The 13,966-nt window shown below is 45.9% G+C and overlaps 1 protein-coding gene across 2 annotated transcripts in view; it reads left to right on the forward strand.

Annotated features, from left to right (window-relative positions):
• The window catches only part of LOC112948537 (A-kinase anchor protein 2-like), a 95,292-nt gene extending 91,859 nt beyond the window's left edge, over positions 1-3,433 (forward strand). For both annotated transcript variants that reach the window (XM_026040789.1, XM_026040788.1), the window contains one exon: positions 3,124-3,433. In XM_026040789.1, the coding sequence (XP_025896574.1) occupies positions 3,124-3,216 (93 nt within the window). In that variant the 3' untranslated portion in view covers positions 3,217-3,433. The remainder of the gene's footprint in view (positions 1-3,123) is intronic.
• Positions 3,434-13,966: the final 10,533 nt, after the last annotated feature.

Genomic DNA, 13,966 nt, shown 5'->3' on the forward strand with positions numbered 1-13,966 from the left:
GAGACCTGATCCTCCACTCAACAACTGCAGCTTTGCACTGCAATTACTGCCTTGTATTCTGAAGGTGGTGTGAAACTGAAGTGCAATAGTAAAAATTGGAACTGTTTTAGTTAAAATAAGCCTTCTGAAGTAGCTAATGTGAATGGGTCTTTGGCATAAAAGCCATTGTCTCTAATAGTTAATATCAAGTCAGTTATAGAACCATTAAGTTTGGAGAAGACCTTTAAGATCGAGTCTAATAACCATATGCCCATCCCCACCATGCTTATTAAACCATATCCCTAAGTGCCTCATCTACACATTTCATGAACATGGCCAGGGATGGTCACTCCACCACTTTCCTGGGCAGCCTGTTTGATGCTTGACTACTCCTTCCGAGCAGAAATTCTTCCTGATGTCTACCCTGAACCTCCCCTGGTGCAACCAGGAGCCATTTCCTCTTGCCCCATCTGTAGAATGAAGGTTTGTTTCCACACACGTGCTAAGCCCAAATTGAATGCCCTTGCGCTGGGGGCTCAACGCAGCACAGCACATGTGGCAGCCACAGTCCTCCAGCGTGTGGGTGCTGCATCAGGGGGCAAGCTGCATCCCCCTGGCTGCCAGCAGCACCATCTCGAGCCTTGCGGACCATCTACATCCGAACTTTGAGATGGAAGTAACGAGCTTTATGGAAGCAAATCCATATAACATGCTCACAAGATTGGTATRGCCATCATGATCTAGGGAGAGGGGAGAAGAAAGATTGAGATAAGAAGTTTCAGATTCTTGACTGCTTAAAACCAGCTTCAAAGTCTTTTGTGACACATTGGTCTCCACCAAGTGAGGAAACTGTTGTAAATGATGTAAAATCTATTTTATTTTCACTTAGCCTGAATTCACAGGCCAAATTCAGCAGACATCTTTGAAGACATCTTTGTTACATTACTCTGTAACAGCATTAATTTCATTTTGAAATCTGTGCTGATTTTTTTGTTGTTAGGTTTTTTGTTTGGTGTTTTTTTTTTCATATGTATTTTAATGCCCACTGGAGGGGAAAATGTATTTTCTGCATTTTGTTCAGTCATTACGCCATGCTGACCTCGTTCTGCTGCCCAGCAATATTTGCCTTTTGGCCATCTGGAAAAGTTGCTGTGTTTTTCCAGCTCGCTGCTCACCCAAGAGCATCTCCTTCCTCTGCAGAAGATGTGAAGATGATACCTACACTAACAGCTTTGCTTCCCCATGGGGCCCTGTGCTCAAGTGTTCAGGTTGCTGTGGCAGTCAGTCCTTGGTCTTGCTGGAGCAGCCCCCATGCACTGCCTGCCCGGACATGTTTCAGAGGGATATTTTCAGTTTATGTTGCTRTTTTTTAAGAAAATATTAACTTTGCAGCATATTTGCCCTCTGTTGGATGAAATGAAAACTGCTCCAGCCTGCTCCCACTTCCAGTGGTGTCTCTGGAAAATGTGCAGATGTGATTTTGAGAAAAATGTCAGCAATTAATCCTCTGGGAAACCTGGACCAGCTCTGTAGTCCTGCTAAGGGAACTCATGGGGAAGCACCTGGAGTGTCAGATCGAGATTATATCTCTTGGCTGAAGGCTGGACAATAGTTCTGTGGCTTTTTCATGGTCATAATCAAAGGAGGACAAATAAAATAATAGCAAAAAAAAAGTAAGAAAGCTTCCCAAACTTCACCTTRCCTTTCTTTTGTTCCTGCATGGAGGTCTGGGCCTTAAATTATTCACAGAAGCAGGTTCACATTCTCAAGCAAAATCAGAGGTGATATTTTCCAAGCYGATTTGCTAATGTTACCTATGTAGGAGCCTGTTGTACTTGTCTGCTTTTTCAACGACAGCTTATTAGAGGCTGAAATGGCAAATTCAGCTCACCCATTCCCCTGTATTAGATCTATTCTTAAGCTATCTATTTTCTTTATTCCGGTCAAGACTGAAGCTCTCACTGCGTTTGGCTTTCTGCGCATAGGCAAGAAATAACATCATCCTTTCCCAAAAAGCGAATTACTCATCTGCAGCCAGACAAAACGGGCTGCAGAACAGCTTGTACGAAGCGTTAGGGGCCTGAAATGATAGGCGTTCATTCAGCAAACAGTCTGAGAGTGATGGGCTTTGTTTTCTGACTTCTTTTTTAAACTCGTCTCTTTAAGCACGCCTGAAGTTTGCTCCCGTGGGAGGGCTGGTGTAAAACCCATGAAGGCAGTGGGCCTTGGAGCAGCACGGTGCTTTGATGAGGCTGTTCCTGGGTGTGCGTGAGGAGATACGAGCACCGCATGCTTCTTGGAGAGGTCCCGAGCACGGAGGGGCTGGGATGACACCCACTGCCACCGTTCCTCGCAGGGGAGGGTGACACTGCAGCTCTCTACCCTCGTGCCTGTTGCTCCACTCTGGTTTTCATTTTCCCTTCTGCTTCCRGCATATGTTTAGACCCTTTCCTACTTTCTTTTAGTCATTTTTGTGTGTGCATCCTATACATATGTATAGTATATATACAGTATGTATGTTTATACAGAGATATATGTAAGTATATACGCATATATATACATATCAAAACATATGTATATATTTACCCACGTATATGTCAAAACATATGCATATATTCRTATGTATGTGTGTGTGTGTATGAGGAAGGTACAAACACACGAGTGCCCACCTTGGAGCAGCCTCTGATGGCAGCGGTGACCCCCCCTCGTGCAGACCCCCTTTTCCATGCCCCAGGAGGGTATTTCTCTCCAGTCATCACAGACTCACAGAGTGGTGGAGGTCGGAAGGGACCTCTAGAGATCATCTAGTCCAGCCCCCTGCTCCAGCAGGGACATCTAGGGCACACGAGACACCTAGAGCAGGTAATCATGCCGCAGCACTGACCCCATGGCAGGGCCATGAGCAGAGAGCAGCTGTGCGGGATGCTCTGGAGCAAAGACCCTGCAGGAGCTGTCCGGGATGCAGGGATGGACCTGCCTCCTCTCCCTCCAGTGCTTTTCCTGGGGCTGTTTCCACCTACAAGCACTTCACCGCATGAGCAGCCCTGGTTTGCACCCCAGTTTGCACCCTGGTTTGCAGCCCTGGTTTGCACCCTGGCGACGTGYCAGTAACACGGTGTTTTCTGCTTTTCTTCATTATACCAGGTCCTGGAGGCGACCAGAGTGAATCGGAGGAAGAGCGCTCTGGCGCTGCGCTGGGAAGCCGGCATTTATGCCAACCGTGAGGAGAACGAATAATCCTGCTGTAGCGTCAAGAAGGTGGCAAGGCACTGCAAAACCAAAAGGAAAAAAAAAGAGAGAAAAAAAAAAAAAGAAAAAAAGGAATAAGCAGTACCATTTTAATCCAATATTTATTGAAGATACCAGAAACTCGATGATGCGCATAGACACAGAAACCATCCATCTCCCAGCAGTAATCCTAAACSGACGGGCATTCMCACCTGGAAAAAAAGCACGCTCCCMCCGCTTCCCCCGGCCACCGCGCTCCGGCGGCGCCGTGGGGAGGCCCGCGAGGCTCCCTGGGGATGAGCAGCGCGGCCGCGTGGCCGGCACGCGCGGGAGCCCGCGGGCTCGCCCGCCGCGGCCGCCTCTGCCGGCACCGGGGGCCGGCGGTGGCCGTTGGGGATTGCTTTTCTCTTGAGGAGCGGGGTGGGAGTCGTGCTCCCCTTTCTAGTAACTTCCCTGTTTAAAATGGAGGGGAAAAAAAAAAAATTACATGGGGATGCAGCTATTGCAAATGTACAATCCAGTCGACTCAGCAAAATAATCCCTTGTGTTGCAAACACAAGCCATCATAATTAAGGAGTGGAATAGATGGGGATGAGAGCCAAGCCAAATGGATTACTTTAGCTTTAGGATCCTGTATGCTTGCAATATCACCTGAGCTCCAGGTTCTCAGAGCTTATTTACATAGCAAAGTTTCTAAATAGAAAGTCTGTATTTAGTGGGTAACAGCTATTTTTTGATGGCGGGGAGGGAAAAGCATGGCCGTATGCGTAAAAGCTATAAAGATGGAGAATTTGAGGTAGAAATGCAGTGGGAAGTGAATGCAAATAAAGGACATTTAATTTTTAAACAAGGCAATAATTGGACTGAGCCAGACTCTGGCCTAGAAAGAGGCATGAAGTAGAGAAGGAAGATAGTTACATCTTTAACTATATTTATACGACATAAAAGGTCTTTGGAGCTAGTGCAGAGTGCTTTATGGAAGTATTCAGGTTTTCAAAAGTTGAAGGGGGTGGTGAGTGAGGAAGAGTGGGCAAAGAAGAGCACACCGAGAAAATCAGCATTGTTTTTTGCCATTCAACCAGTGTTTTCAGCGCTACAAGCAAACCATAGAGCCTTTAGTCATTGCATAGGCTTGGGATCAGCAGTGAAGGATTAGTGTGAGTCTGCGTGAGCGTGGGTGCGTGTGTGTGAGCGCGTGTGCGAGACTGGCATACTAGAAAGAGTACGGAGGTGGGTGTACAGATTATTTTCTCCAAAGCTGTTTGCCAGCTGTAGGGGTGAGTGAGAATTTCTTTCTTTTTTTTTTTTTTTTCTGAAAGGGGATATTACAAAAACAAAACAAAACAAAAAAAAAGAGCACTGAGTTGATGCAGTATTTGTGATATTAAAATTTGACCCAATGTGGTATTTGCATGAGTCACAATTGCAAAGTATTGACCAGTTTTGTAACCTGACAATTAGAAAAAAAAAAACCACACACACACAAAAACGTGGTATTTATTCTTGTGCTTTGTATTTGTATGTAGCGTAGAGGCTGTGGGTTTACTCTTTCTTTTCATGCAAAGCAATACAATAAGAGTATTTTACAACTAGGAACCATAATTTCTGGACTAGAAATTATTAAGTTTGGGAACAAGGAGAAAAACAAAAGACATTGAGCTTTTTCTATATATAATGCTCTATTTTTATTAGTAAATAATGATTATTTTGACTTCTTTTTAAGTATCRGTCAAGATGCTGGTCCTGTGTTAAGCCATTCCTTGGTTTCATGACCTGCTGTTCTGTCATATAGCAACAAAACAGGGCTATATGTTCCAAACATGCTTTATTCCGAAACAGGGAGCTCATTTAAAATGACTACCAATACTGTGAACATACTTCTGGTGCTTCTCTCAGACTAAGACAGAGCTTGCAACCAAATTATCCCTGTCCGCTGACCCCGCGTCCTCCAGCATGTGCTTTCTCACATGCAGAATATCCTTCGTGTTCCCTTTTCCCTGTCAGCTGACACTGTCATTTGAGGCCTATTTTCAGGGAACTGTAGCGGGTGTGATTAGAAGATGATGCAGTTCCTTGAATTTAACTCGCTTAAGTGCTATTTAGCAAACAAAAACGCTTTTGTAATGAGATTTCACTGTGGGGGGAAAAAAAAAAAAAAAAAGAAAGAAAAAAGAAAAAGAAGACAACTAGCTTGTTTTATGGATACTGTTTAAACCACAGTGCCCTGGGGCACACCACGTACATGTCCAAATTACCCACCGCAGAAAGGGAGCTCGCTGTCCAGACGTGGCAATCAACACTAAGCTGTGATTCCTGTCTGCAGGCTGAGGAGATGCCACCGTAAGCTTTGGAAAAGCAATGCCACCAGGGCAGCAGCGCTCCAGCAAGAGCATCTGACACATAGCAGCATTTGTGAGCTTCACATCTGTGCCGGGAGGAGCCCTGGCTCCATCCACACATGTGAAGGACATGGAGAAGGGGGTTTTACTGAGCTGTGTTATCTATCATCCTGCTGAAGCTGGCCCAGGTATTCATGGTGAGATGGTTTTGCATCAAGCCTTGCTCTCCTCAGCTTATTCTTGGCCCTTTGCTCCCTGAAATGGGCCTGCTCCTGACTGCCTCAAAGGGAACATGCATCTTTTTTTTTCCCTGTTTTCTTCCTCCTAGAGGTCTGTGCTTTGTTTTTGCTCTCTCACTGGAATTCACTAATGTTAACCATCAATCTCAGTGCATCTCCTCATGCTTAGCCATATCCTCCTCTCCCACCACCATTGCCACCCAGTGTTTGAGGCAAAAAGGAAATCTCTGTCCTCGAAATCAGGTGAGGTGGTAGAGAGGGGCCACATGGGAGCCCTTTTCTTTCACTAGAAGCATCAGTAAGAGTATTTGCATGTATCAGTTCAGGTCAGCTGGGCTTCCCACCCAGCCGTGTTTTTCTCTTCCAGAAATTATGGAGACTCATTGCCGGCAGCACAGGTCAGTGCTGTGGTAACAGGAGTGCTATGCAGTTTACTCGCCTCTTTGTTATTTCATTTGCATGCTACTGAGCTTAGATGTTTATGAGTATATGCCAGTAATACATATCTATCTATATATACATATATCAAATGCAACAAAGGAGCACCATTGCAGAGTTTAGTTTGTCTCCATGATAGGAACACTTAATTCTTTCCCGTATCGAAGACTGGTTTTAATGAAATTGTGTATTGAAAAAAAAATAGTTAAGCATTAGCTTTTGTGATTGTAATCAGTTTGGGGATATGGTGCAGGTTTTCTGAACAATTCTAGTTTTAAAAGATGCCAGCTTTGGCTTCCTATTGCTCCGTATTAATATAATTTGACAGAAAATAAAACAACGTTGATTTTTCAGCCACCAAAAGATGGCATCCTTGTCAAGAGCTACCAACCAGTTCAACAGTATCTGGCTTTCTGTATATGTTAACCACTTCAATGTTATCCTGCTTCTGTTTTTTTTTTTTTTTTTGTTCAACAGTATCTGGCTTTCTGTATATGTTAACCACTTCAATGTTATCCTGCTTCTGGTTTTTTTTTTTTTTTTTTTTTTTTTTTTTAGTGACTGTGAGGCCTACAATGCAAGTATATAATTATTTTCTCATTAAAACAGACACCTGTGTCGTGTTTCTGTGGAACGGCGGCTCCTTCCCGCTGCTGCAGCGTGTCGGGTCCAAGTGCCCCGGTGCGGAGCAAGAGCCTCCCCATGAGCAGCCCAGGGCACGGGCAGACAGAGCCGCTTTCCCCACGGGTTTTCCCTCCCCTTGGGAATGAGGACACCAGCGGGTCCAGCAGCAGCTGGACAGGGCCCATTGCAGCCCCTGGTAGGAGCCCTGCTTCCTAGCACCCTGCAGAAATGACACCCTTGCCATTTGGACGTGACAAAAACAACACCTGGCAGTTCCAGTGGCGTGGGGATCCTCACCACAACTCCCTTTGCTGTGAGACATTAATGCTTATTTTAATAACAAGCACTTAGGACATCCCATGTCCTCTGTCACCCCGTTGTTCAGCCAAATGACGCTCACTAAGCTCTGGAGGGTTTTGGCAAAGAAGCCAGCAGTAAAAGAAAAACGATTATTTTAGCCACCATTTCTGGGGTAGCCCCATAAAAGGTGAGAAAAACCCACCCTGCCTTTCCATTGACCAAGGGAGTCAYGGGAACTTAAGTTAAATCCCAAGCCTTTGGGGTGGGGAGTGGGAAACCTGGGATACTCCATGGATATTTAGAGAAATTCACGCCTGGAATRTTTTAGGCATATTTAACCCAAGGATGTCCAGGCAGATAATACAACCTAATAAACCTCCATGCCCACAGGGAGGCAAAGGGTCTGAGAAATCAACACTCCTCCCCATTTCTCCTCCTTACTCTGCATGGACTGGGTGGATGGAGCCAYCCTGGAGAGCAGGAGAGCTCTTGGTGCGAGCGCGGGGCAGGCAGCGGTGCCGACGGTGCCTCTCCTGTGCCTTGGTGCGTGCCCCATCACAGCCCCCAGGAAGGCATCTGTCGGCCTGGGACCTGCATGCCCAGAGGAAAAATGGTAAAGCAGCCCCAAATTTGCAGGTCTGCTAGTGAAAGACTGGGAAGAGGGCAAATCCTCAAAGTGGGTACCARGCCAAGGCGTCCCATTGCCTTTTGTCCAGCAGAGGAAGGACAGGGTGAGGCATGACTAAAGTTATAAATATTAGCACAGCCACTAATTCCAAAGATTACTCTCAATTACCTTCTAATTACTGGATTGACTGGGCTGGGCCATGCAGGAAGCTCTCAGCAACGGGCTTGTGTCATCAGCAGAGGGTCGAGCCCCACACTCCTCCCTACGCTGAAGAGGAGGCAACTTCCCGTCTTGCACACCACGAAAGGGGCCAGCGCAGGAGCTAGCAGCTGTGTTACCACCTGCTCAATAGCATCAGGGCTCATATCAAACAAATAAGAAAACTCCAAATCTCATCAGCAACAGAAAAACCTTAAAATGCAATCCAATCCAATCTCAGATCTCGGGGTCTGCTGTAGCTTTGACTGAATGAACCCTGATTAATGGGCAATGTGTCCCACTGGATTACAAACTGCGCCCACTGTTACAATAAGCATTMAAATTAACATGAGGGATTCCAATCTCACACCTAGGTACCTTGCATCTCCTGTAGTGAAGTGACCACAGTGTGCCACCAAGAGCTGGAAATGTGTCAGGCTTTGTTCCAGTCCYGGCAGCAGGAAAAATCACTGGCAAAAAGAAAGTGAGATGCACACAAAGGTTTTCACCGGAGTCTCCACTTCCGGACAGCCTGGACAGGAYGGCTTTGTGAGGATTCGTGCAGCAGCAGTGACATCTGGAGGGCAAACTRCACTGGGCATGGCAGGAGCTTCATTTCCACGGACATATCCTGGAAGCCGAATCATGGGAGCTAGTTAAATCCGGGACTGATTTGCTCATTCGGTGTTAGATATTTTACGTGTTCCTGCTGCSCCTCACCTTCCATGTGTTTATGTACCATACATCAGCATATTATTTGGAGTCAGAACAGTCCTTAGCAGTGCATCTGTACCATAGAAATGAATCATTCAATTATTAACTATTAAAATCCTCTCTTCTCTAATATTGCWGCTTCCTCAGGTAAGGGCAACACTGCCTTTCAGGTGAAAATGCAGATCTCCGTGGTCAAAGGGAGATGGTTACTCACAGCAGTGGCTGCACAGGAGGATGGAGGAAGATTTCAGGTGTCCCCCCATGCCAGGCATCTGCATGGTTTCACCTCCCTCTGCAACAGCTCCTTGCATCCTGCATCCAGGGCACAAAAGGGCTTTGCTCTGAGATGGAGAAGCCAGTCCTTGCCTGAAGGATGGAGCACTCCTCCTTATGGGGTCGGTGAAGAAAAGAGGCTGTGGCACAGGGGGAGGATGCTTGTGTAAGAACAGCCTTGATGAGCACTTCTTCCCTGTCTTTGAAGGAAAGGTGGGTTCTTTCTCTCCACCTTCCACTGAGATGATCCATGTACTTCAGCTGCAACTGGCTGACAAGGAGACAGTAAAACCCTARAAAACAAATGGATTAGTGACATAACCCTCCTGAAGTAGCACACCAGAGCACTCATGCAAGGCTTTAGAAGTGGTGCAGGTGAGTAACAGTCATTAGTGAGGAGGGAACCTCATGTCACCTCCGTGCAGAAAGGTGGAATTCCCAGATATGCGATGGGAATAGGCTCGCATGACACCTTTTCCATTCCAGCAGCACTGCACAGAGGAGGCAGGAAGTAYTCAGCCCTGCTTAACTGCATTGGAAGAAAGGGTGTTAAAGCAGGGCTTGTTTGCCCCTGGAGCACACAGTGCTGAGATAGTCTGGGGGCCTCCAGCCTCCGGAGGGCTCAGTGCTTCAGCAGCAGAGGTGCCATCCAAGCAGACTCGGCTGCTGACACAGCCTTGGTGTTTACTCTGGGGCTCAGTGCAAGGCCAGATCTGCACTCCCACGGCAGCAGCTTTCCCACATATCTCCTTGTTGTCTGCCGTTCCCTTCTTGTTTCCTTTCATTCCTGTTCTCTTGCAAAACTTGTCTGATTTCAGGCAGCAAGGCAAGGTCTCCCATCAGTGTGGGGGTCTCACGCCTGCTTCCACTGAGCCTCGTGGGAAGGAAAAGGCCCTTGGCCAAACTAGTGTCCTGCCTCCTCACCAGCATCAATCCAATCAGGCCTCATCCCAGACTCACTTCCTYTTTTATTTGGGTATTTGGCTGCATTTCCATCATTTTTCTTCATTAAAAGTCATCAAGAAAGGTGGATAAACCAAGACTCATGAGACTAGGTGGACCAGACCCAAATGTACAAAAATATTTAGTTGCCTAAATGTCCCTAAGAATCTTATTCTTTGAGGGCTACATGGTGCTGAACTCAGCCATAAAACATCAGGTTGGATTTGGAGTTTTGGCTAATGCGGTAAAAAACTGGTATCAGCAGAAACATATACAAAAAAAAAAAAAAAAAAAAAAAAGCTACTAGTTTAAACCTTGCTCTGCCCGTTCCATTTTGCAAACTTAGTTCCCACAAACACTAAAAGTGATATGAATTTCAGATTCAACAGTTCACCTTAGGAGAAAAAAGACAAAGAGAAGACACCCCATAGGGCTCCAAGTGCTCTTGTATCCTTCTCCCCTCCAGGAAAACAAAAGGGGATAGGGGAAATCATTTGAGGAATATTATGTGTGTAAGTAATTGGTTGTTTGAGGGGAGCCAGGGAAAACAAGTACCTTCGCTTGGCTACATTCATCATGTCAAGAGGGGAGTCGTAACAGCTTTGCTTTAGTGCAGTGTCTGAAGAAAACTAATGAGCCGAGCTGGAGGCTCAGAGCCTTCCCGTGAAGGCAGACAGAGCTTATACAGGGGGGAGAGGGTTGCTTTTGAAGGTGAAGCTAATTGCAAGTCCTAGGAGGTGAAGTTAATTGCAAATCCTAGAATAATACTGACGAAAAAGTGAGACTTTCTGACAGAGGCAGGGGGAGAAGAGGACAAATAAAACAGGTTGGGGAGAAGTGTTATAAATAGTGGAAAACAGAGACAAGCAGAAAGAGAAATGGATGAAAATCTTGCTAACAGGAATTTACTCATGCAGGAAGCCCTTTCTGGAGCCAGGTGAAGGGAAACTCACATTGTATTTGASCAGGGATTGTAGATACATGAGAACAAGCGTATTTAGCCAAGATAGTGAAAACCAAGAAAAACCTCGGCCAGTTGCAGCACAGATCTCAGATGCTGTCAGAGGTAAGCTATGGTGAGGCGGGACAAGGATCAGCCCAGGTATCCTTCCTGGCCACTGTCTGCTGAACCAATCGTTAGCAAAAAGCGGTCAGGAAATAGCTGAATGATAGCATTGCTCATGGGAGCTGTGATTTATTGACATGCAGACTCTTCAACTTCACAAATTAAAAGCAAAATCAATACATGCTGTCTATGCTTTTCAGAGTATTTCCAAGGAACTTATAGAGATGCCCCAGCACTGACTTACAGATCAAGAGAGCAGTTCAGTGCTCCAAAAGCCTTGATCTTCCAACTATTCTACAATCTCTGTTTGCCTTCTTGAAGAAAAAAATGTATTAAATCAGTTCATAGAGAATTTGTTTGTAGATGAGGTCACTTTCTGGCTTTACCCTGTACTTTCTGGCTTTGCCTTAGACTGTCTACGTTGTGTGTCCTTGCAGAGAGTATCCAAAAGCTGGGGCCAGATGGACAGGAGCTGCTTTCTGGTCCTAGCCCTGGTGGCCCCTTGGAGGTGGCACCCAACACCCTAAGGAGGCTGAATGGGGAGAGGCTCTGACTCTGGTAAAGTGGTGATGTGAAAGTGAAGCATGTGTGGTAGAAAAAGAGAGGCATAAAACCATAAAAGAGAGGCATAAAAGCTGTGAACRTGGCCCAAGCAGCAGCTGAGTGCCCTCGTCCTGCAGCAGAGCAGAAAGAGCTGGTGCCCAGTGCAGAGCACTCACTTGCGTTTGATGAGGCAGAGCAGCCTCATCATCACTGTGGTCCACCTCTGCTGCCACCTGCCTCCTCTCAGCATCCTTGCCCTGGAAACAGGGACCCTCTCCCTATTCCCCTCTCCCAGGGACCTTCCCTCCAACAGGTTCACCCCATCTCCATGCTACTGCCTGGATAAATACCCAGGCAGGGCTGACACATGCCTGAAGAACAGGGTTATACCTCTTCTGCCCATGCCTGCTCTTTGTAGGTTACCTGGAAGTCCCTACCTGGTGCTAAGGAGAATTAATGAGTGGGATAATGACAAACACCTTGATACCGGCGTGCAAGCTCACACCCTGAAACTGCTGCTCATGCCCTGAAACCACTGCTGTAACAGGCACACGGGGCTCAGCCGCGCCGGCACTCTAGCAGCTTCCAGGTTCTCCATAGGAGCCTGAGGAGCATCTGCTGAACAGCCAGCACTCTTCAGTCAAGGACGGGGTCTCAGAGTCAGTAGTTTTCCAAGCTGCAGAAGTTCAGTAAATGGACCCGACTGAAGGAACTGCTACATGGAAAATAAAAAGACCTGTTGAGCTGATAAATGTCAGCAGCGTACTTCAGCATCTGTAGCTTGGAGGCTCTGTGTGCGCTTTTCTAAACAAATGAAGTAAATGTGTTTCACAGGATGTGTTGCAAAAAAGAGTCTGGAAAATATCAACACCCAAATGAGTAAAATCACAGTTATTTTTTCTTGCCAAGTTCTGTTTTCAGTACCTAGTCCAGCAGGGTAAATAGATACAGACTTTGAGGAATAAGTTAAGATCTTCCTGCTCTGATAGGTAGGAGTGGATATCACTTAATTCCTAGTGTGGCAGATGACTTCTACCTTCCTTGGGAATGTAGAATTGAAGAAAACATAGGTAGCACTAACATAAGAATTATTCTAAAACAGCTATATTCCCAGGCCAGGTTGTCTCAAAAAAAGACTGAATTTTAAGTAAGGAGTCTCTTGTCTTCCCTTCCCTGCTTAACAGAAAGGAAGTTAAGAGCGTGTCAGGCTACAAAGGCAGGCAACAGAGTGCCCAAGGACGAAGARGCACCTATAACTTTGCACATTTGTGATGTCCTAGTGGGGCCTGGGGTGGATTCCCCAGGAGCCATTCAGTTGTGTGTACCTGCAGCTGAGGTAGCTGCCAAAGGCCACCTGAGGAAGCTCTGGTCCTGTGCTAGGAGAGCAGAGACAGTGAGTGCCCAAGGGCTGTGCCAGGAGCACAGCCAGTGGTACCGTGCGAGCAGCTCCCTCCCCACTCAGGCCAGCAGGGACCCCCGGGGATCACTTCTTAGGTGGCTTTTTGGAGGGCGCAGATGTCACAGGGAGAGGACTGGGGAAGGTTCTCCAGAAGCAGAAGGTTCTCCTGAAGGTGCCGAGGCAGCAGTAKCCCCACTGCAGCTGCAAGGGTCTTGACAAAGAACACGGTATTTTCCACTGCCTGCTCTCAAGGGGACCTCCAGAAGAGATGTTAGCAGATAAAAAATTACTGCTCATCATTCCTCTGCTCTTTTCTTTTCCCTTAACCCATTTCCCCTCACCCTGCTCAAAGCTCATTGTTCCTTTTTCCTCTATTATTCTGTCAGAGTAAACTTTTTACTACTCTCAGTGTAGAGCCTTCCTACATTCCTACAGTCAACATTTAACACAGTTCCTCTGTAATCTCATGAATTCTTAGCCAAATTCACCCACCCATTTATTTTTATAGAGCTTTTATCATTCTCGATACCTCTACTCAAACATCTTGACCTGTAAGTGTGTTTCTGGGCTTTTTAGAATCTGTTAATGGTATCATAAACGTTTGTAGACCTACATAAAATACAATTATATAAAGCATATAATCAAAAATGTTTTTCTTTTTGAACTGGRGTTTTACACATTATTAAGTTTACTGAGTTCACTAATGACTTTTTAAACATTTTTTTTTCCTGCTGTGGCTATTTAATCTTTTACTAACTTTCCGCTTCTGTTTTATCCAACATTGAATTTCTTAAGCTACAGTTCTAGGGCAATTTATTTCATCCTATTCCTCAAGCCTGTCATTGCCTGCATACTGTTGAACTTTGCAACTCTTCCATACCAAACTGAAATGCACTGCCARAAATTTCAAAAGGAGATTAATAATAATGAAAAGTATGGTGTGCGATGTCCACTCAAAAATATTCAGCAGAAGGAATGTCTGGGTCTTATAGACRACTTAGAGCAGGATTTATCCTGCAGTCCAGCTGATTAAGCAGACATTGGATACAAGAASTT

This window comes from Nothoprocta perdicaria, unplaced genomic scaffold (assembly GCF_003342845.1).
Source record: "Nothoprocta perdicaria isolate Ctin4 unplaced genomic scaffold, notPer1 scaffold_266, whole genome shotgun sequence".
NCBI classification, from domain to species: domain Eukaryota; kingdom Metazoa; phylum Chordata; class Aves; order Tinamiformes; family Tinamidae; genus Nothoprocta; species Nothoprocta perdicaria.